Genomic DNA, 23,727 nt, shown 5'->3' on the forward strand with positions numbered 1-23,727 from the left:
AATAATTGATCAAATTAAATTAAATTTGTTCTTGGATTTATATTATGATTATTTATATTTAACTATGTACGAGAGTTATGATAAAATTTAATATTTATAGACTTAATATTTATTTTTTAATGAGCTTTAACTATTAAACATTAATTGTAAATATAGAAAATTATATTTTTTATTAATTAGGAATCCCTTAACTTGTCCCAAACTGCTTGTAATAATCTGCTTTATTGCCATCCCTAAAATTTGATATACTAAAAAAATGAAAATAAAAATTTTCAAAAATCTATCATCGCTTGGGACATTATACTCCCTCCTTCGCTATAATGTCCCTCTCAAAATAACTCACGTACAGAAGCAATTGTATGAGAAGGCAAAACCAGGCATTTTTTACATAAATGTCCGTATAGTATTAATTTGATATAAAGCGAACTAATATGTTTTTTTATTAATAATAAAACAGGTGATTTAAATATGGTGAAAAAAATTTAACCATGATTAGTTTTTTATTTTTCATTTTTAAATTTTAAATTTTGTAATCTTAGTTAAATCAGATTTTGAAAACCAATAAAAAAACAATAGTAGCTCATGTATATTAAAACATGAAAGATAATTATTGTTATCAAGTCCAATAAATTGATCTGGGGATTCAAATAACTCGGGACTCTAATCGAGTCTAAATTTATTAAAACTAGGGCCTGTAATAATTTTTTTAAAAAAATATTTAACTTGCCATTCAATCTAGAATTCTGGTGACATGACAATATCATAGAAAGATGTTTTTTTTTTCATGTAAACTTTCTTTTGAATGCAAAAGTTCTGTTTGTTTTTTGTGTTTCAAAAACGCTTTTGAAAAAAATTAAAATTTATTTTTATTTTTTTATTTGCTTCAAATTAATATGTTTTGGTGTTTTTAGATCATTTTAATACACTGATATCAAAAATAATTTTTTAAAAATAAAAAAAATATTAATTTGATATATTTATAAATAAAAAACATTTTAAAAAGTAATCATAACCACACTTTTAAAAAATTAACTAACGTGTACCCGGGAATGTGGACATTCTTTCCATGCCAACTTTTTCTTTAACAAACTGAAAAATTAAACCTACAGGTATTTTTAGATAAGCAAATGGTTTTAGCTGGGGACATCAATAAAAAATAGTGGTTTAATGGAGGGACAAATTATTAATGTTGATAAAAGGCTAATTAAAAAAGCATATGTGTTCCCTCACGTGTAGTGTATGTATATGGGAGCAATTAGAGGATTTTTTCTATTGGCTTAACTTCATGTGCGTGAATTTATTACCTTTTCCTTATTAATTACTATTATTTTAAATACAATAATAATCTTGTAAATAAATATATATTTTTATTAAAAAATTTGGCATCAACTTCTTATTAAAATGTTATTTATTAACCATCTAGGTGGTGACCCAGTGGTAAAAGCTTGAGATTAAAAGGTTTGCTCTCTCTGTGGTCTCAGGTTCGAACCCTGTGGTTGCTCATATAATGGCCACTGGAGGCTTACATAATCGTTAACTTTAAAGCTCGTGGGATTAGTCGAGGTGCGCGCAAACTGGTCCGGACACCCACATTAAACTAAAAAAAAATGTTATTTATTTAAACTTTAGCTCATATCACAGTCATAATTTTTATTTTAATAAGATTTATAGTTAAATAATGGGCAACATCATTTGTAGTTATTTTAATATACAACCCTTGATAATTTTTAGCAACATTCAACAGGGATGTAAGACAAAAATGGAAGCAATTTTACCCATCGAGAGCCAACTGATCTGCTTGAAGGCGACGAACTAACTAACAAGTGCGTTGCCCACATTAATAATTTTTTATTTTTAGTTTTATTTATTTATTAAATCACTACATTACTCTGAGGATCAAATAATTAATCAAAAAAAATTATTAATGTGTGAAGCTGGTCTCAAATAATTAATCATTCTAATCTCAGGTTCGAGCCTTGTACTTGCTAATATGATGGCCACTGGAAATTTATATAATCGTTAACTTTAGGGCCCTTGGAAATACCCACGTTAATCAAACAAATAAAAAAAATTAATATGAAAAAACATCTACAAAATTATGAAAAAACCCTTGAAGTGAAGTTTGATTTTCGAACAATTAAATCATTACAATGGTCTTTAAAAGCAAAGGCCTGTTGATTTATTTTTTTTAAAAAAATATTCAAGTAACTTTACTGTATAAAAAAACCAAAATACTCTAGAAAGACAAATAGATCAATGTGATTCACCTGTAAGGCTAGTTAAACCTTTTTTTCAAGAGCAAGAAGGAAATTCAACGTGAATCATACATCTGTTATAGTACTCTTGCAACAATTTTTTTTTTTTTGTTAATAAAAAAATCATTCAAAGCTATCTGCCGAGCCTATTTAACGGCTTTGCAGATCAACGCTGGCAGAAATCAATGTCAGTCTAGGATGGATGGACCAACATAAGCCAAGTCGATATTGAGTACCAATTATTAGGCAGCCGTCCATGGAGGAACGAGAAAGCAATATTTCCAAGAATTTTAACAAAAAGAAAACACCAGCATAAAACAAACCACCCTGCTTGAATTATTCTTCTTATTCTTTCTTCTTTTTTCCCAATTTGAAAGAATATTCCGTTACCAATAACCGTAACTTGGAGAGAACAAAAACGCAACCAGCCATCGAAAAACATCGGCTTGCTTATATTCGGTTATTTTCTCATCAACAGTTACACTTACATCACTATAAAGGAAAAACTCATTTCTCTTCTCACCTTCGCCGTCATTTCGACAAAAATGGAAAACCAGCCGACGATCATGGTGACCAACGATGACGGTATCGACGCACCAGGACTGCGAGCGCTGGTTCAGGTCTTGGTCTCTACCCGGCGATTCCAGGTCCTTGTTTGCGCTCCGGACTCGTGCGTTCTCTCTATCTCCGAAATTATATAAGCTCTTTCTTGAATTGTAAAGTGTGGGAAGTTATTTTATTATTTGGTGAAAGAAATCGTTTTTTGCATGAGTTGATCGTGAATTTAGAATTAATTTTTTTATTGAATTAATTTGAAGGGAGAAATCAGCTATGAGCCATAGTATTACATGGCGTGATCCAATTGCTGCTCGACGAGTGGAAATTGAAGGAGCTACTGCCTATGCAATTGCTGGTTTGCTTGCTTCTTTCTTGTCATTCATAGAAAACATTTTCATTTCCATTTTTTATTCACTTTTAATTTTTTTCAACAACAATATTTGTTTTTAGATTAATTGCAAGAACTTAAAGAAATTAAAAAGTTTCGCGTTTTTTTTTTATGTTATTGTGCAGGAACTCCAGCTGATTGTACTTCTTTAGGAATCTCCAAATCACTCTTTCCTTTAATTCCTGACCTGGTAACTCTCTCTTAATTCTATTTAACTGTAGCTATAAAAATGTTGATAATCTTCTCTTTTTTTTCGGTCATGAAAAATAATGCATTTGGATTTGCATCGCAATGACAAATCAATAATTTGATCACTCTTTGATGTTAGCTATAGAAATGTTTGATTATGTAGTTTGGATTTTGTAAACAGGTAATTAGCGGCATAAACATGGGGAGCAACTGTGGTTATCACATGTTAGTGTTAATTATATATTTTTGTTCTTTTCTTTTTTAAATAAATGTAGAATCTACATCTTTGGATATCTTGTCATTCATATATTGTTGGTCTACTTACCCATTTATAAGTAAGAGTTTTTCTTTGGAGTTGCAGTGTTTACTCAGGAACAGTCGCTGGTGCTCGAGAGGCCTTCTTTAATGAGATACCTGCAATCTCTGTATCATATAATTGGTATACAGACATCTTTTTCAGGCTACATAGCTAGATCAGTGATACTGTTAATGTTGCTTAGAATCTTTCTACGTATCATGTGAATAGCAATTTGTTTCTCCCATATAACTGCTTGTTTGGTTGTACAGGTTTGGAGGTCAGAGCAAAGTTGAGAACTTCACTCTTTCTGCTGAGGCTTGCATACCAATAATAACTGCAGTACTCGTTGAGATCAAGAATAAAACTTATCCTTTAAGGTGTTTTTTGAATATTGATCTTCCAACAGATGTTGCTAATAATAAGGTAAATTGATAAATCTGAGACCAGGTTCTCAGCATATCACAGTTGCATATGAAATGATGAAACATTTTGGCATTTTTGTTTATTTTGGATGCATCTTCTAGATTGAGCTACTTTGGTGTGTTTTCCAGAGAAGGGGTCGTGTCATTTTAAAGGATTTCGTCCTGATTTTTGGCTGGATTCGGCCTTCCATTTATTGATATTCCTTCAATGTTACAGCTGACCTAATTGCGCACACGCACACTTGTGTTTAGTGAAAGTATATCGCTCTAGTCTTTCATCTGAAATATGCACAAATGCCGCATGAATTTTTTCTGATTGATATTAGCAGATATCGAACATCATATCTCTTATATCAGGTTAACTTTTTTTTTTCCTTCATCATTTGTTGAAGTAATGAGTTTTTTCTCTCTTAATCTTTTCTTCTTTTAATCTCATGTTAGACGATGAATTTTTAGCCCAGACAGGTTTAAGGTTAAAGCTACGCTGCATAAAGATCCTAAGGTGTTGTATGCTGTATGGTCCCCTGTATGTGGTTATCATGATAATATCAAAAATCTGATTTGCACGTGATTCCTTCTAATTCCGTGAATGAATTACTGTAACATGCCTAAGGAGGGCAAGGGAGGCACTGATTTTATAACTCATTTTCATTTTGTTCTTTATTGTGTTTGTTAATCGAAGTTTAGGACTTGCATGTTTTCTAGTTTTATCGTTGATTTACTAATTCTTCCATGCTTTTAAATGAAAATTTAGATGTGCTATTTTTAATTGTTTCTTGTGCCTCCAAAAGGGGTATAAGCTGACCAAGCAGGGTAAAAGCATATATAAAATGGGGTGGAGCCAAGTTACTTCTGACATGCAAGGAGGGAAAATGTTATCAACAATGACAATGGATACGGATTCAACTGCACCAATAGAGACTGGTGCATTAAATTTATCACAAGACCATCTTTTGTTCAAGAGAGAAGTGAGTCTTTTTCCTTATTGCCTCTCCCCCCCTTTATTAAAAATCTTTTATTTGTGTTTCTACGTTGATATTCTTATAATTTTATTTGATCTTAACACTTTGAGTAAGCTATGATCTGTTGCCGCTTCAAGAGGAGATGGAAATAAACTTGATGGTAGGCTGCTGATTATGCATAAGCTGGAAATTATTGTGCTTTGTAAAGGAGTTGAAGATGGAAGGATATTGCTGTTAAAAATCATTTGTTTTACTCAGAAAAGTTTTTTGTTCTTAGATTCCAAATTTAAATGTAATATGGTCTTTTCAATTCTTTTAGGTATTAGGAGGGAAACTTGATGAAGGTGACATCGATGATGCAGACTTCAAATTTCTTCAGCAAGGATATGTGGGCATCTCTTTACTTGTTTGAATCTTTCTGAGTAGAGAAGCACATGATTAACACGACTCTTTCATTTCATTTCATTTCAGATTACTGTAACTCCCCTTGGTGCCCTCTCCCATGCAGAGATAGGCTGCCACTCATACTTTAAAGATTGGCTGCCAAGTGTTGGAGAACACCCGTCTGCGTCGTCCTTATAATCCTTGGAATCCCTGCCCAGTGAGAACAGCACAACACAAGCCTTGTAAGTTGTAAGTAAGGATGGCAAAACATTGATATCAGAAATTTACTCCCTAATGTCATTCCTAAAACACGAATTGTTTCTATCTCTTTGCATGACCAGAACATTGCTTCAACATTTGAAAACTTATTCTTTATGCCGTTCTACTTGGAAGCTTGGAACTTAATTGTACCCCCCCCCCCCCCCCCCCCCCCCCCCCCCCCGACATTGAGTATCCTCTGTTAACTGACAGGAAAAATACCTACTTTTTATTTAGCAATAGGTTTATTGGTTTTCTTGAAGGGCTAAATTGCATCTGGCCCCTATAACCATTTATCATCTTTACTAATTAGGAATCTTGAATAATTAGTGAGTTATGTGTTACGGTAACGGATCCTTTTTATTATCCCCCCCAAACAATCTTTTTCTCTCTGCTATAATTTGCTTATAAGAAATGCCTATAAACTGTACTTGTGTTTAATCTGCAATTATTATTTTAAAGAGTAATTATGCTCTGGCCCTTCTTCAATTTGTCCCTGTTGCTTGTTGTACATGGCCAAAATGTCTGTATGTTTGATATGTTGTTGGCAGTAATTTGTGGTATAACCTGAATTGATCTTGTCCGGGAAAGAATTCGGTGTCTAGCCAAGAAATTTGCCAAGTGTTTTGACATGTCTAGGAGAGTACACTTCTAATGTCTAGTGATAGGCGGTCTGTAGATTCAGCTTATTGGGTCCGAAGGTTATGTAATGCGAGCTTGCTGAATTCAATGCTACAAATGTCCATGATTGATCCTTTCCCTTCATCACTGAATTCCTTTGTTCGATACTTTTTGCAAGAGCTCCATTTTGTTTAGCATCGCTTGTAATATTTTGGTGCTGTCTGTTGACTGAAAAGTGGCAGTTCATGCAGGGCTGTTGCTTTTCAGCGGATCAAAAGGGCATTTCAACAGCAAGAGCGGAGGAAATGATTCTTTGGGCTCCTTGCGTATCTGATGCAATTTTTCACCTGCCTCCAGCTTACGAGGTTTTACATGCAATTGCACTCTTTTCCAATAAAGAATGTCATAAATGCTTTGAAAACTTTATTTAGCAAGAAGAGCCCGTACTATCTGTTCCAAACCCGTTGGTCAAAATAGTAATAACTTGTGTGTTTGCTTCAAGTTACTATGAGAATTTAGGGATTTGATTTTTTTTTCCCTTTACTTTTTGTTAGGTGGTGTTAGCTACCAACGTTGCCTATATGTTTAGGACTGTGAAATATAGTTGACCAAACTATGCGACAATGTGGTGCTTTTAACGTCCTAAGCCGAAATCTTCCCGTAAATGAAACAACATTTCAAGGAATAAATGCCTAGAATCTAAAAGTTTCAATTTCGATGACCCCCAGAATGGTTTGGAATTGTTTTTAAATGCTGGCAATATTTTCTAGATACCAGAAACTTGTGCTTCCCTCCTGAAGAAATGTAGAAATGAACTAAAGATAGCACAAATTCAGTCAACCTGTATCCTTTCACTTCTTGGAAGGACATGGAGTTGCTCGCCAATAGCAACTTTACCACCAAATAGATCTTGTGCCGATGATAACCAAGTGGTTATGATGGTGCATTATTTACTAGTTTGACTGATATCTAAAAGAATGTTTACTAAATTTTAAGTGGTTGATTTGATGATAATTTTATTTTTATTTAATGAACTCAAATCTTGGAGCTAGCGTTTGGAAAAAAATGTTAAATTTTTATGAATTCTTTATCCAAGGTGTATTTTTAAAATTATCTAAAAAAATATATTGTTACAATGATATTTTTATATGGATTAAAAAAAAAACTTAATTTAATCTTCTAAAATAAATTCAACATGTTGCATGTTAAAAACCGAGGAATTCCCCAGTATTGTCAATTAAGAAGGAATTTTACGGTGTTTATTCTATTAGTTACATCTTAAATCCATTTTAAATTTTATGGTGTTCCGGTGGACTACTCCTATCACTCACGCATCTGATTCGTTTGCATCCGAGTGGTCTGGTTGCCTTTGTAAGGTCCATTAAGGATGAAAGAGGTCCCTATAACTTGACGAGGCCGAATTCGAACCAACTCCACTCATGTGCTATGGCAATGATATATAGTCGGTGCATGTTCTTTGTTTTTTAAAATAAAAAATAAAAATCAAAGGTTAATTTGATGAGAAAAAGGGATAAAGTCCAGACATTGGAAGTATCATGACCTAATAAAGATTATATCCCATCCTCGAAGGACACTTACCTGCCTTGATATGTTATCATAATCATAGTTTCTGTGGTTAGATTATGATATGGTGGGCTATATATAATTCTTCTGATTAAAAATTGAGAAAAATCAATTGTGCTCTTGACAGAATCTCTCCTAGTGTTTGAGACTTCGAGATTCACCTAAACCCCCCCGGACGTCAAAAACCGATTAAAACCCATTACAGGTTTTTATCTGTTAAGTATTGCGTTTTAAAGGGTTGGTTAAATTTTAAAATTATTTTAATTATTTTTTATATATAATTTTAAATTGTTTTAATGTCCTGATATTAAAATTAATTTTTTTAAAAAATATATTTTTAATATATTTCCAAGCCAAAAATACTTTGAGTGGTAATCTTTAAGATTAGCTCAACTAGTCAGGTCTTGAGTTTGCTTCTCAATAATCACGAGTTGGAGTCCTCTCAGAGTCATTGAAGATTTAGATGATCATTAATTTCATGATCGTTAATTTCAGGGCTCGTAAAATTAATCGAGAGGTATATAAACTGACGGAACATCTATATTAATAATAGTAAAAAATTAATCAGGTGGTTAACAGTAATGCATTGATTGAATCATGGAAAAAGGAAAATTTTCTCCGGACCTCTCTACGGTCATGTGTCCTATGGTGAAGGGTTCAGATGTTCATAGCTTCATAGTTCATACTATATAATCCATGCCCATCGCTTATAGTCTGGAAGCTCTAGAAATCGCCAATCTGATTCTGCCGATTCCTTGAAATTGATGTTGCTCCCCGCATCTTCTTTAGCCTTTTCTTGTTTTTATCCCATGCACCGACAAAAAAGAAAAAATAGCTGTGCATCCTGTCAAGAACAATGAACATGGTGTCTGCTGACATCTTGTCAGAATTGTTTTGAAGGTTGTCGTAATTTAATTTTGAATTATTTTTTTAAAATTAATTTTTTTAAAAATAAAAATAAAATAATAAAATAAAAGCTAGCAATATGGAGAAAGCAGATCAAGAAGAACTACAAAAATAGGAAAATATAAAGCTGCAATTTTGGAGGAAATTCAAGGCCTAATTGTACCCCATTATGCCCAAAAATGGAGAAAAGATGCAAATTCAAGGTTAAATTAAATGATTATTGGACGAATTCGCATAAAAATTAAGTCCAAGGACATAATTAAATTTTTAATAGGCCAATTTGATTTAATCATGGGCCAAATTGAATTTTAATTATGTTTAAAAATTAATTTGGGTCCAATTGAAGAATTTAATTAAGTGCAAGGACTTAATTATACTTTAAATGGGTCAAATTAATTTTATTTGGGGCTTAATTGGTGAAACATTAAGTTTGGGGGCCTAATTTGGGCTTAATTGAGAATATTGGAATTTTAAGAGACCAAATTTAATTTTTACCAAGTTAACTGATTGAAATTAGGGGCCAAATTGCAAGAAAATTGAAGTTTTGAGGTCCATTAGGAGTTAAATTGAAGAAATTGACAGCCAAGGACCAATCGGCAAAAGACGCCAGACTTTAGGGGCTTAATTGACAAAAACCGGGGGTGAAATTGAAGAAATTAAAAGTTTAATGGTCAATTAGTGGTTAAATTGAAACAATCCGAGATCAAGGACTAAAGTGCAATAGGCGCGTAACTTTGGGGTTCTAATTGAAGTTCATAAGGGGCTTAATTGCATTAAATCCAAAATTTAGCATCAATTAGGAGTTCAATTGAAAGCAATTGAAAGATGAAGAATTAAATTGGAAATCAGTTTAAATCCCTAATTCAAACCAAAACGGCGCCGTTTTGAGAGAGAAAAAAGAGAGGACTAGACGACGTGTTGTTTGTTCACTATGCATTATCTTTTTTTTTTTCCTGAAAGAACTAGTTCAGTCACCTACTTCGCAGGTGCATTTAGTGTACCTAACGTCCACCAAAGTTTCCAAACATTGCACGAAACTGATCACCAGACATCCCTCTACGTCTGGGTATGGTCTTCAGCAGTTCATTGGCAAATAAATGGACGTGGAACCACCCCAAAGAGGCAACCTCAGGCAGCCTGCAGCTGCAGATTTAATAGTTCACAATGCCTACTTTGAATCAATGGTTGGGATCCTTCCCAACTGAATCAAGAGCTGAAATTTTTCCTCATTGTAGAAAAGATTTCCCTCTTCCACTGCATATAAATAGAGGTGGATTTGATGTCCTGGAGGAGGAGAAAATCGGGTCCAAAGTAAGCCAAAAAACCAGCCTTCCTCCCTATCCCAGCTGCAGATTTTCTTCTTCTTTCTTCCTCCGCCACAGGAAACCAACACCGTCACCATTTCTTCCTCCAGCTCCTCCTTGAGCAACCAGCACCACCAAGCGTTGCCAAGACCACCGGCCAGCCACTACCGCGTCTGTAATAAGCCGCCGTGAACGTCTTTCTCTCCTCTGCAAGACGTTTCTTCCCTCTTTCTCTCCACCGTGGCCTTCGGCCACCACCATTCCTACCCCGAACACCAGCTCCACCACAGGAAGCCAGCACAACCACCAACCGGCCACCAAGCAGCCACCGCGACTCTCTCCCTCCGCTCCTTCCAGCCTTTCTCTCTCCTCTGCAACCTTTTCTTCTTCCTCCCATAGCCGACGCCGGCCTCCACCGCTGCAACCACCGGCAGCACACCGTCATCCTCAGCCAGTCCACCGCCACGCCAGGTTGTCCACCCTCTCTCCCCTTCCCCTTCTTCTTCTTCTTCGCTGCCCCTGTTCACTGAGTGAACAGTGGACGTGAATTATAATTCACGTCCACTGTTCATGCAGTGGACTATATTTATTTTTTAAAAAAAAAAACTCCAAAAATTTTCAAGAAAAATCATTCAAAAAAACATGTGATTTTCTCAAATATTGTTATACCAATTTTGCATAATATCGGGTTGTATATTTACACTATAAAATATAAATCCGGTATTAAAATACCTGATTTTCTCCGAAATTATTAAAAAAAATTCAAAACATTTTAAAAAAAAAATCTCAAAAAAATTTTAAATTAATTTCCCTTTTCAAAAACAAAAAAAAATTATTTTCATGCATACGGTCAAATCCTAAAATTTTCCAAGCATATTTTCATTAAAAGATTGCATCTTTCTCATGTTTTGAAAATCTAAAAAATAGATATCATAACCAGTTTATGATCATCCATTAGGGTTTGACTAAAATATCAAAAACTTTTTTCCGACCTCTTTTTTTAGGGTCTAGATGTAGACTTTAATATCTGTAGGGTGTAAAATTACACGATAAAGTACACCCTCAGGTATTAAAGATACAAGGTGTAAATAAATGCGATGCTAAATTTTAGATTTTAGAATGGTTAGGATTTAACCCAGTAAGGCAGAGACTTTCTCATGAAGAGAGATCTGCCTTGAACCTTAGAAAAGACCAACAAATAGAAACCCGACTTAGAAAAAAAAAACATTCAAACAACAATGTAGCTTACCTTAGGTAGGGTGTACTGGGGTGATGCGTCTTCCACTTGCACAACCAGTTCCTTACCCAGACTCTCACAGACCATAGGTTTCTAATGATCATAATACTAAGTGGCGACTCCTGAACCTTAATCATAATTTTATAATTAAAACCCTTTTAAATACACAATACCTCACATAAAAAACACGATAAAAAGCCTCCATAGTCACCGGATAACGTCGCGTCGGCTCGCGCACCCCGCAACAAAGGTGAATCACAATCCACAAATATTATCCTAAGAAAACTCGATGAGTGGATAAATTTAAAACTACTGTTGCTGGGCGTAGTACGAAGTACGAACTATAAATAATCGTTCTGTCCTCTTGTTTTCTTCATTAAATGGACGTACAATTATCTAGTGTAGATGGACCGATATGCGATATGGTTCTGCGTTTGGTTTCAGTGATATTTGTTGACTTTTTAATTGCGAATTCAAATAGTTCTTACTTGTTATTTGAATTTGAAATGTGTTTTTTTACAAGGAATCGAAGCCGGGTATGTGGAGCGTTTCCATCTGGATAAGTAAACGGGGACGAGGGAGAGGAACATTTATATATATATATATATATATATATGCGCGCGTGTTTTTCATCATATATATTTCTTGAATAATTGATCAAATTAAATTAAATTTGTTCTTGGATTTATATTATGATTATTTATATTTAACTATGTACGAGAGTTATGATAAAATTTAATATTTATAGACTTAATATTTATTTTTTAATGAGCTTTAACTATTAAACATTAACTGTAAATATAGAAAATTATATTTTTTATTAATTAGGAATCCCTTAACTTGTCCCAAACTGCTTGTAATAATCTGCTTTATTGCCATCCCTAAAATTTGATATACTAAAAAAATAAAAATAAAATTTTTCAAAAATCTATCATCGCTTGGGACATTATAATCCCTCCTTCGCTATAATGTCCCTCTCAAAATAACTCACGTACAGAAGCAATTGTATGGGAAGGCAAAACCAGGCATTTTTTACATAAATGTCCGTATAGTATTAATTTGATATAAAGCGAACTAATATGTTTTTTTATTAATAATAAAACAGGTGATTTAAATATGGTGAAAAAAATTTAACCATGATTAGTTTTTCATTTTTCATTTTTAAATTTTAAATTTTGTAATCTTAGTTAAATCAGATTTTGAAAATCAATAAAAAAACAAAAATACCTCATGGATATTAAAACATGAAAGATAATGATTGTTATCAAGTCCAATCAATTAATCTGGGGATTCAAATAACTCGGGACTCTAATCGAGTCTAAATTTATTAATTAAAACTAGGGCTGCAATTAATAAATTAAAAAAAAATATTGAAGCTGCCAGTTAATCTAGAATTCTGTGACCTGGCAATATCATAAAGAGACTCTTCATGTCAACTTTTTTTTGTAAGGCAAATACCCTTCTCCCTTTTTTTTCACATGTACCTGGGAATGTGGACATACTGATTTTTCCATGCCAACTTTTTCTTTAACAAACTGAAAAATTAAACCTACAGGTATTTTTAGATAAGCAAATGGTTTTAGCTGGGGACATCAATAAAAAATAGTGGTTTAATGGAGGGACAAATTATCAATGTTGATAAAAGGCTAATTAAAAAATTGGCATCAACTTAGTAATATCTCATATCGGCGGGTGATGATTTTATAGTTGGTTTTATTAGTAGTGCTGGTTGCTAACTTGTCAGACATTTTTTGGGGTCATGCGTGGTCACAGAACAAATCCGTGAGGACGGTAAGGTCCAAAGCGGATAATATCTGACAGGTTGGGCTGGGCTGTTACATTTGGTATCAGAGCTGGTCTCACTAGCTGTCCGGTTGTGCTGACGGGGTCGTCAGGCTCCTTAAAGGGATGGATTGTAATATCCCACATTGGCGGGTGAGGATTAGGTAGCTAGTCTTATTAGTAATATTGGTTGCTAACTTGTCAGATATATTTTGGGGTCATGCGTGGTCATCAAGAAGAAATCCGTGAGGACGGTAAGGCCCAAAGCAGATAATATATAGCAGGTTGGGCCGGACTGTTATAAACTTTTTATGAAGTAAAATGTTATTTATCTAAACTTTAGCACATATCACAATCATAATTTTTAAAAATTATAATTAAGTAATGGACAACATCATCAGTAGTTCTTCTAATATACAACACTTGATAGTTTTTAGCAACTCTTAACAAGGATGTCAAGACGAACAAAACTACATGATAGAAGAATAATTTTACCCACCGGAGAGCCACCTGCTTTGCTTGAAGGTGTTGTGGTAGTTTTTGTGGTTGTGATTTGAAAAAAATTGTTTTATAAAAAGTACTTTTAGTTGAGGTTAATATGATATTTATATATGTTTGGTTAAAACTGTGGTTAAAATTGAGGTTGAACAAAAAGTAGTTTAATATGTTGGTTAATAATGCTTTTTAAATTGAGTTTAAAATAAGTAATATATATATATATATATATATATATGTGATTTTAAATTTAAATATTGTAGAATTAATTACTACTATTACATCATGAAATAAATAATACTTTATATAAAATATTTTTTATTATTCCATTAAACCATCTATAATTTCATTACGTACAAAATTCATCCGATAAGAACTACAGTTTCCATAATTTTTTGAGCGTGTAATAAAATTAGATAAAATATCATCAGGTATAAAATTGATATTACAGTGCGAGTGAATTTAATTCACTCAAAACTAGGTTTTTTTTAAGAAAAACTGCTAAAAAAATTAACATACTGAAAAAAAAAACCTAAAACTGTTCACGTGAACAATGCATGTGAATTGCACTGTTCACTGAAACACTGTTTGAAGAAAAGCAGCTTGGAGCTGCTTCGGCAAAATCGTGTTTCAAACGTGAATTATAGTGGACCTCACAAAAAATAAATTGCATTTTTTAGGTAACCAAACATTAGTTTTGCTGTGGTTGCTTCAAACGCAGAAGTAACCACGTAAACAAACAGTAGTAGTTGTAGCGTGCATTGCATATGTAAATAATTTTTTATTTTTTGTTTAATTTATTTATTAAATTACCATATTATTCATAGGATCAAATAATTAATACGAAAAAACATTTATAAAATTATGAAAAAACCCCTGAAGTGAAGTTTGATTTCAAGAAAAATTAAATCATTACAATGGTCTTTAAAAGAGGCATGTTAATTTTTTTTTAATTTTTAAAAATTTTCAAGTAATTTTACTGTATAAAAAAATTATAAGAAAAACCAAAATGCTATAAAAAGACAAATAGATCAATGTGATTCACCTGCAAGGCTAGTTAAACCTTTTTTTCAAGAGCAAGAAGTAATTTCAAAGTGAATCATACATCTGTTATATTACTCTTGCAACATTTTTATTTTATTTTTTGTTAATAAAAAAATCATTCAAAGCTATCCGCCGAACCTTCTTAAATTTTAACGGCTTTGCAGATCAAAGCTGGCAGAAATTAATGTCAGTCTAGGATGGACGGACATGGACCAACATAAGCGAAGTTGTTATTGAGAATCAATTGTTAGGCAGCCGTCCATGGAAGTAACGAGTTGGACTGTTTGGAAACGTTATACTGTTGGTAATTTAAGGTGTTTTTTTATTTAAAAATAATTTAAAATAATTTTTTTTTTATTTTTTAAAATTAATTTTAATACACCACATTAAAATAATCTAAAAATATATTAAAAAATTCAAATTTTTTACAAACAAACCAAGTTTCTAAACACCAATAATTTTAACGGAAAAAAAAACCCCAGCATAAAACAAACCACCCTGCTTGAATTATTCTTCTTATTCTTTCTTCTTTTTTTCCCAATTTGAAAGAATATTCCGTTACCAATAACCGTAACTTGGAGAGAACAAACGCAACCAGCCATCGGAAAAACATCGGCTTGCTTAAATTCGGTTATTTTCTCATCAACAGTTACACTTACACCACTATAAAGGAAAAACTCATTTCTCTTCTCACCTTCGCCATCATTTCGACAAAAATGGAACACCAGCCGACGATCATGGTGACCAACGATGACGGTATCGACGCACCAGGACTGCGAGCGCTGGTTCAGGTCTTGGTCTCTACCCGGCGATTCCAGGTCCTTGTTTGCGCTCCGGACTCGTGCGTTCTCTCTATCTCCGAAATTATATAAGCTTTGTAAAGTGTGGGAAGTTATTTTATTATTTGATGAAAGAAATCCTTTTTCGAATGAGTTCATCGTGAATTTAGAATTAATTTTTTTATTGGATTGATTTGAAGGGAGAAATCAGCTATGAGCCATAGTATTAAATGGCCTGATCCAATTGCTGCTCGACGAGTGGAAATTGAAGGAGCTACTGCCTATGCAATTGCTGGTTTGCTTGCTTCGTTCTTGTCATTCATTGAAACAAAACACTTCTTAAAAAAAATAATATAAATTATATATTCTAACCAACCTTAAATTATATATTCTAACCTCACCAAACAGTCTAACAGTTTAAAATTTTTAGTTAAGATAATTTTTTAACATAATATTAAAATTTTAATCACCAAGCGATCATGAGTTTAAATTTTACCATTTCTATTTATTTGATAAAAATTAAATATAAAATAACATAGACCCGTGTAAATTTCAAAATCAAAGAATTTTCAATTAAAAAAATACATTAAAAAATAATATAAATTATATATTACAACCTTACCTACTAAAAAGGTTCTTTGATAATATTTTTATTTTAATTTTTAAATCACTTTTAATTTTTTGTAACAACAATATTTGTTTTTAGATTAATTGGCAAGAACTTAAAGCAAATTAAAAAAAGTTTCGCCTTTTATTGTGCAGGAACTCCAGCTGATTGTACTTCTTTAGGAGTCTCCAAATCACTCTTTCCTAAAATTCCTGACCTGGTAACTCTCTCTTAATTCTATTTAACTGTAGCTATAAAAATGTTGATAATCTTCTACTTTTTTTGGGTCATGAAAAATAATGCATTTGGATTTGCATCGCAATGACAAATCAATAATTTGATCACTCTTTGATGTTAGCTATAGAAATTTTTGATTATGTAGATTGGATTTTGTAAACAGGTAATTAGCGGCATAAACATGGGGAGCAACTGTGGTTATAACATGTTAGTATTAATTATATATTTTTGTTCTTTTCTTTTTTAAATAAATGTAGAATCTACATCGTTTGATATCTTGTCATTAATGTATTGTTGGTCTACTCAACTGCCCATTTATAAGTAAGAGTTTTTCTTTGGAGTTGCAGTGTTTACTCAGGAACAGTCGCTGGTGCTCGAGAGGCCTTCTTTAATGACATACCTGCAATCTCTGTATCATATAATTGGTATACAGACATCTTTTTCAGGCTACATAGCTAGATCAGTGATACTGTTATTGTTGCTTAGTATCTTACTACGTATCATGTGAATGGCAATTTGTTTCTCCCATATGACTGCTTGCTTGGTTGTACAGGTTTCGACGTCAGGGCAAAGTTGAGAACTTAACTCCTTCTGCTGAGGCTTGCATACCAATAATAACTGCAGTACTCGTTGAGATCAAGAATAAAACTTATCCTTTAAGGTGTTTTTTGAATATTGGTCTTCCAACAGATGTTGCTAATAATAAGGTAAATTGATAAATCCGAGACCAGGTTCTCAACATATCACAGTTGCATATGAAATCATGAAACATTTTGGCATTTTTTTTTATTTTGGATGCATCTTCTAGATTGAGCTACTTTGGTGTGTTTTCCAGAGAAGGGGTCGTGTCATTTTAAAGGATTTCGTCCTGATTTTTGGCTGGATTCGGCCTTCCATTTATTGATATTCCTTCAATGTTACAGCTGACCTAATTGCGCACACGCACACTTGTGTTTAGCGAAAGTATATCGCTCTAGTCTTTCATCTGAAATATGCACAAATGCCGCATGAATTTTTTCTGATTGATAGTAGCAGATATCGAACATCATATCTCTTATATCAGGTTAACTTTTTTTTTTTCTTCATCATTTGCTGAAGTAATGAGTTTTTTTTCTCTTAATCTTTTCTTCTTTTAATCTCATGTTAGACGATGAATTTTTAGCCCATACAGGTTTAAGGTTAAAGCTACGCTGCATAAAGATCCTAAGGTGTTGTATGCTGTATGGTCCCCTGTATGTGGTTATCATGATAATATCAAAAATCTGATTTGCACGTGATTCCTTCTAATTCCGTGAATGAATTACTGTAGCATGCCTAAGGAGGGCAAGGGAGGCACTGATTTTATAACTCATTTTCATTTTGTTCTTTATTGTGTTTGTTAATCGAAGTTTAGGACTTGCATGTTTTCTAGTTTTATCATTGATTTACTAATTCTTCCATGCTTTTAAATGAAAATTTAGATGTGCTATTTTTAATTGTTTCTTGTGCCTCCAAAAGGGGTATAAGCTGACCAAGCAGGGTAAAAGCATATATGAAATGGCGTGGAGCCAAGTTACTTCTGACATGCAAGGAGGGAAAATGTTATCAACAATGACAATGGATACGGATTCAACTGCACCAATAGAGACTGGTGCATTAAATTTATCACAAGACCATCTTTTGTTCAAGAGAGAAGTGAGTCTTTTTCCTTATTGCCTCTCCCCCCCTTTATTAAAAATCTTTTATTTGTGTTTCTACGTTGATATTCTTATAATTTTATTTGATCTAAACACTTTGAGTAAGCTATGATCTGTTGCCGCTTCAAGAGGAGATGGAAATAAACTTGATGGTAGGCTGCTGATTATGCATAAGCTGGAAATTATTGTGCTTTGTAAAGGAGTTGAAGATGGAAGGATATTGCTGTTAATAATCATTTGTTTTACTCAGAAAAGTTTTTTGTTCTTAGATTCCAAATTTAAATGTAATATGGTCTTTTCAATTCTTTAGGTATTAGGAGTGAAACTTAATGAAGGTGACATCGATGATGCGGACTTCAAATTTCTTCGGCAAGGATATGTGGGCATCTTTTCTTTACTTGTTTGAATCTTTCTGAGTAGAGAAGCACATGATTAACACGACTCTTTCATTTCATTTCAGATTACTGTAACTCCCCTTGGTGCCCTCTCCCATGCAGAGATAGGCTGCCACTCATACTTTAAAGATTGGCTGCCAAGTGTTGGAGAACACCCGTCTGAGTCATCCTTATAATCCTTGGAATCCCTGCCCAGTGAGAACAGCACAACACAAGCCTTGTAAGTAAGGATGGCAACACAATGATATCAGAAATTTACTCCCTAATGTCATTCCTAAAACACGAATTGTTTCTATCTCTTTGCATGACCAGAACATTGCTTCAACATTTGAAAACTTATTCTTTAATTATGCCGTTCTACTTGGAAGTTTGGAACTTACTTGTACTCCCCCCCCCCCCCCCCCCCGACATTGAGTATCCTCTGTTAACTGACAGGAAAAATACCTACTTTTTATTTAGCAATAGGTTTATTGGTTTTCTTGAAGGGCTAAATTGCATCTGGCCCCTATAACCATTTATCATCTTTACTAATTAGGAATCTTGAATAATTAGTGAGTTATGTGTTACGGTAACGGATCCTTTTTATTATTCCCCCCAAACAATCTTTTTCTCTCTGCTATAATTTGCTTATAAGAAATGCCTATAAACTGTACTTGTGTTTAATCTGCAATTATTATTTTAAAGAATAATTATGCTCTGGCCCTTCTTCAATTTGTCCCTGTATATATATCCTGTTGCTTGTTGTACATGGCCAAAATGTCTGTATGTTTGATATGTTGTTGGCAGTAATTTGTGGTATAACCTGAATTGATCTTGTCCGGGAAAGAATTCGGTGTCTAGCCAAGAAATTTGCCAAGTGTTTTGACATGTCTAGGAGAGTACACTTCTAATGTCTAGTGATAGGCGGTCTGTAGATTCAGCTTATTGGGTCCGAAGGTTATGTAATGCGAGCTTGCTGAATTCAATGCTACAAATGTCCATGATTGATCCTTTCCCTTCATCACTGAATTCCTTTGTTCGATACTTTTTGCAAGAGCTCCATTTTGTTTAGCATCGCTTCTAATATTTTGGTGCTGTCTGTTGACTGAAAAGTGGTAGTTCATGCAGGGCTGTTGGCTTTTTCAACAGCAAGAGCGGACGAACTGATTCTTTGGGCTCCTTGCGTATCTGATGCAATTTTTTTTACCTGCCTCCAGCTTACGAGATTTTACATGCAATTGCACTCTTTTCCAATAAAGAATGTCATAAATGCTCTGAAAACTTTATTTAGCAATAAGAGCCCGTACTATCTGTTCCAAACCCGTTGGTCAAAATGGTAATAATTTGTGTGTTTGCTTCAAGTTACTATGAGAATTTTATGAACTCAAATCGTGGAGCTATGGCGTTTCAAAAAAGAAATGTTAATTTTTTATGAATTCTTTATCCAAGGTGTATTTTTAAAATTATCTAAAAATATATATATTGTCAAGATGATATTTTTACATGGATTTAAAAAAAAAATACTTAATCTAATCTTCTAAAATAAATTCAACATGTTGCATGTTAAAAACAAAGGAATTCCCCGGCGTTATCGATTTAGAAGATATTTTACGGTGCTTAATGAGTAACTAATGGTATTCTAGTAGTTACTCGTTGAATTTTTTTAAAAGGAAAACAAATTGATACCTGAAACCACTTTAAATGGAAAAAAATGATACAATTAAAAGAGAAAAATTCTAAATGAAGATATTATTATTCTTTTTTATAGATTATGAGTTTTTTTTTTCTTTTTTTTTTGTGTCTTAAAGTGAATTAAAAAATTAACTAATAGGATACCATTAATTATTAATTAAGTATCATAAATTTTTTTCGTAACTCATTTGCAATCTTTTGTTTAAAGAAACTATCATGAAAATGAAAAATAATTTTCAATTATTAGGTACTTACACGCACAACCGACCTTTCTTCCCTCCAAGGTTCATGTCCTTTTTTTATATATATATATATGAAAAGCAATTCGGATTCAGCTATATTATCTTGGTAGACAAATTAAGATTGTTAATCTGTATTGGCTTTTTAGTTTAGTCAAAGCCATATGTACATGTTATATTTAAAATATAATGCACAATTGAATTTAAAAAAGGTTCCATGTGCCACGTGTAAATCTAACTCAAATTAATATAAAGCAGTTTTGAGTTTCCCCAACGATTTCCTAGACAAATTGAATGAACAGAATACCGGCGGGATTGATAGCTAGGAATAATAATAATAATAATAATAATAATAATTGAAGAAGAATTTATTATAGAGTTGAAAATCATGCAGGTTAACCCATCCATTCTATAGTTTTCCAAAGTCAACTTCAGGTTGATATGAAAAGAAGAAACAAACTGCTACACCCAACTGCTGAAACCGACAAAGCAACAATAACAAAGCAAATTGAAGAGAAATAGAGCCATCTTTCACCCAATGCCTCTTAATTTAATGTCTTTCACTGACTAAGATTGTTTATATTCTTCGAATTAAGACTCTTTCAGAGTCGGTGTTAACCATCTGCATATAGTTTTTGTTTTTTTTTTTGTTTTTTAACAAAGAAAAGAAAACGAGCATGAATTTTGCGGAAAAAGCTATGTTCTAATATATAGCTCAGATGACAAGGAATTCAATAAGCAAACTACAAAAACAAAAATCCTTTCAAGAGATTATAGAACAAGATAAATATCTTATGTACATGAGTGGACATCTCTTAGTTCTTTGGGAACTCTGTACTTGTGTAGGCCTTCATTGTTTTGATGGCAAAGAAGGGGTATTTGACTCCACTAGTATTGACCATAGGACATGCACATCTTCATACTGGCAGGATTTTACATCCTCGTACAGGATGTATATTCCTCTTCCTGAAAAAAAATGCAAACAAATTGCACTTAAGTACTTGTATAATCAAGGATGGTCGAAGCATTATGAATTGCAGCAAATCAAGCAAATATTTTGAGGGAGTCTTTGGTGGCAAGTTAAAAAGAAATTTACAAATGGGTTCTTATACAAACTAGAAGAGGAGATTGGTTTTGGATGAGTGAATCTCCTGAGTAATTTGGGACTGGTTTTAAATTCATGAGAAAAGAAATAAAAAGAAAGTTAATGCCAGAAGAAAGATGCATGGATGGAACATGCAATTAGACGAACTAAAACCATGCAGAAACCTAGCTATAGCACAGAGAAGACAGTATGATAGATGCAGTTATAGGTGTGAAGAACATACTATTCTTTGGAGTTGAGTGTAGACGAAACCACAGCTTCTTCAATGGAGAGAGGAGGGATTGCAGCCACCCCATTTGGAGAAGTGGGCGTGTCTCATCTACAGGTGAGAGAACGGGAGGGAAAAAAAACAAGACAGGAGAACTGTATATATGGTTTGCTTAGACAAGGGTGAAGTACTTAAGGCCAAAACTGTTGCTAGCCAAGACACATTCTTGAATCCCCAATCATGCATTTCTCATTTTGCTCTCGGTGCAATGTCGTTGTCAAACCCTTTTTCCCTTGTAGCAGAAGAAGCCACCTCACCAATCAGCAGTGCTTTGTACACCTCCATGAACTCTCTTGATCCCTAGCCCATATCTTCTCTTACTTCACTTAAGCCCCAAGCCTCTCTTCTGAAGTCTTTTGATCTATTGTTTTATAACAAGTTTTTGGATAGCACAGTACACTCGTGTGGGGTTTCTTTGTGTTTCAAGTAAACACAAGCTCCTTTCAAGAGTCTACTACAAGAATCTCATCCCGTATCTCCACTTGTCCATTGGGTGCCTTTAAAGTGCAACTGTGCCTTCAAAGTGTTACTTTCCTCTGGCTGACTGGAAAGTGAGATTTGTAGGAGACGAGTTAACCAGAAATGCTAAGCTTTGTCCATGAAATTGATATTTTCCAACATCTCATCAGTTAAATGCTTATAGAAGAGATATCTGGAGAGTGAATAACTGGTCACTGTTGCAGCATCGAGCTTAATTAGCTGACGTCCCTTGAGGTATGAGAGCCAATGGTTGTGACAATGAAGACTCTCTTGCGTCTCAAAATGGAAAAATAAACTCTCTTAGTCTTCCACTCAGATGAGACATTTATGCCAATATGCTGAGAATCTTTACTTACATACATACATACATACATATAATTTTGCCATGTAGCGCAGGCCAGGCGAAGCCATTTTTGAGGTCTCGGCGCTGGTTTTAATCTATAAGCCCATCTCGGTAAAAGTTGGGCAGTCAAGTATGGGCTAACCGATTAAAGAGCCTTAATATTTTCTGAGGCCTCCAATTTCTTCCTCCATTATATACAGAACATGTTGGAATGGGCCTGCTTGGTATAGTGCAGGTTTGCCCATCTGGGACTGGAATACCGCGACGGGAGTGTAATCATTGCCTAGTTTTCTAGGCGGATATGCGCCACCTCCCAACAATTATTTAGGAGGAATACTATTAACTTTCCCTTCCAAATTCGTGATCTTTTTTAATATTTGTTTGGTAATGCCAGTCTTTTTTAATTAAAAATATATAAAGATAAATTCTTAGAAATTATGTTGAATAATTTCCCCAACTCGTTTATTTTCCTCCACCCGATCTCTTCCTGCGCGCTGCTATTGAGGTGTTGATCATCGTGACCCCGTCACTGTGTTTTCACTCTGCAGCAAGATTTTGTAGGAATAAAAACTAGGCATAGAGTTAGAATACATACAAGATGCTAGCATACAAAGATACGATGGAAGCGTTTAACGGTGGCAATTCTGGCGACTGCATTCCCACGGGAAAACTGCACAAGGAGGCACTGTATTAACCAGGATGTAATAATCTAAGTGAGTGTACAATTGAAGTAACCAGGCAACATCAAATCCAAAAGAATCAATATCGCATTATGTTGCAGGCGAAAAGGAGCTTAATGCCATCGAACATGGCCCATAATTTGGGTCCTGGATATTGCACCCTGCAGAATCTTGTACTCGTTAATTATGTGATCGATATGTGAGCCAATATCTCAATGTGCTCGGACTTGATTTAAAGATTATGTACTGGTAACTTCCTTTACTAAAGCAGTTTTTTTTTGCTGTTGATAGGTTTAGTAAAGCAGTTTTGTTTTTTGCTGTTGATAGGTTTGATAGGTTTAGTAAAGCAGTTTTCTGCTGTTGATAGGTTTAGTAAAGCAGTTTTAAGTATGAATAACTCCATTTTCCCCTCAGTTGTAAATGGTAAAGGCAAAAGAAATGGTGAATGCACCTTCCCAGGTCTCCATGCTAGCTTTCATATAAATGGAGCCCTTTATTCAATTTGTTTTTCAAATCATGCTATTGTCGATAATTTAATTCTAACATGTATAATGGATAAT

The 23,727-nt window shown here is 33.7% G+C and overlaps 1 protein-coding gene and 1 long non-coding RNA gene across 12 annotated transcripts; one reads left to right on the plus strand and one right to left on the minus strand.

The window, feature by feature from the left end:
* Window positions 1-2,445: 2,445 nt before the first annotated feature.
* LOC18102519 (uncharacterized) lies at window positions 2,446-19,721 on the plus strand. Of its 11 annotated transcripts, none has more exons than XM_052456345.1 (10): window positions 2,446-2,925; window positions 15,667-15,761; window positions 16,229-16,293; window positions 16,474-16,517; window positions 16,658-16,735; window positions 16,864-17,017; window positions 17,808-17,984; window positions 18,297-18,365; window positions 18,447-18,601; window positions 19,489-19,721. In XM_052456345.1, exons 1-9 carry the CDS (start codon window positions 2,801-2,803, stop codon window positions 18,555-18,557), a joined length of 918 nt encoding a protein of 305 aa, XP_052312305.1. In that variant the 5' UTR covers window positions 2,446-2,800; the 3' UTR covers window positions 18,558-18,601; window positions 19,489-19,721. The 11 variants fall into 11 exon arrangements, 8 of the variants coding, with proteins under 8 accessions (XP_052312305.1, XP_052312302.1, XP_052312304.1 ...); XR_008060316.1 differs by lacking the exons at window positions 15,667-15,761; window positions 16,229-16,293; window positions 16,474-16,517; ... (3 more) ...; window positions 18,297-18,365; window positions 18,447-18,601 and adding exons at window positions 3,074-3,168; window positions 3,327-3,391; window positions 3,572-3,615; ... (3 more) ...; window positions 5,392-5,460; window positions 5,544-5,705 and having other exon boundaries at window positions 2,501-2,925; XM_052456342.1 differs by lacking the exons at window positions 15,667-15,761; window positions 16,229-16,293; window positions 16,474-16,517; ... (3 more) ...; window positions 18,297-18,365; window positions 18,447-18,601 and adding exons at window positions 3,074-3,168; window positions 3,327-3,391; window positions 3,572-3,615; ... (3 more) ...; window positions 5,392-5,460; window positions 5,544-5,698 and having other exon boundaries at window positions 2,501-2,925; window positions 19,480-19,721.
* Window positions 19,722-20,973: 1,252 nt separating this feature from the next.
* Window positions 20,974-22,332, minus strand: LOC7474210 (uncharacterized). The gene is made up of 2 exons (XR_002984233.2): window positions 21,620-22,332; window positions 20,974-21,257 (listed from the first exon to the last, which is right to left on the minus strand). It is a non-coding gene; the product is annotated as an uncharacterized LOC7474210 (long non-coding RNA).
* Between the last annotated feature and the right edge of the window lie 1,395 nt (window positions 22,333-23,727).

This window comes from Populus trichocarpa, chromosome 10, assembly GCF_000002775.5.
Source record: "Populus trichocarpa isolate Nisqually-1 chromosome 10, P.trichocarpa_v4.1, whole genome shotgun sequence".
Lineage (NCBI taxonomy): Eukaryota > Viridiplantae > Streptophyta > Magnoliopsida > Malpighiales > Salicaceae > Populus > Populus trichocarpa.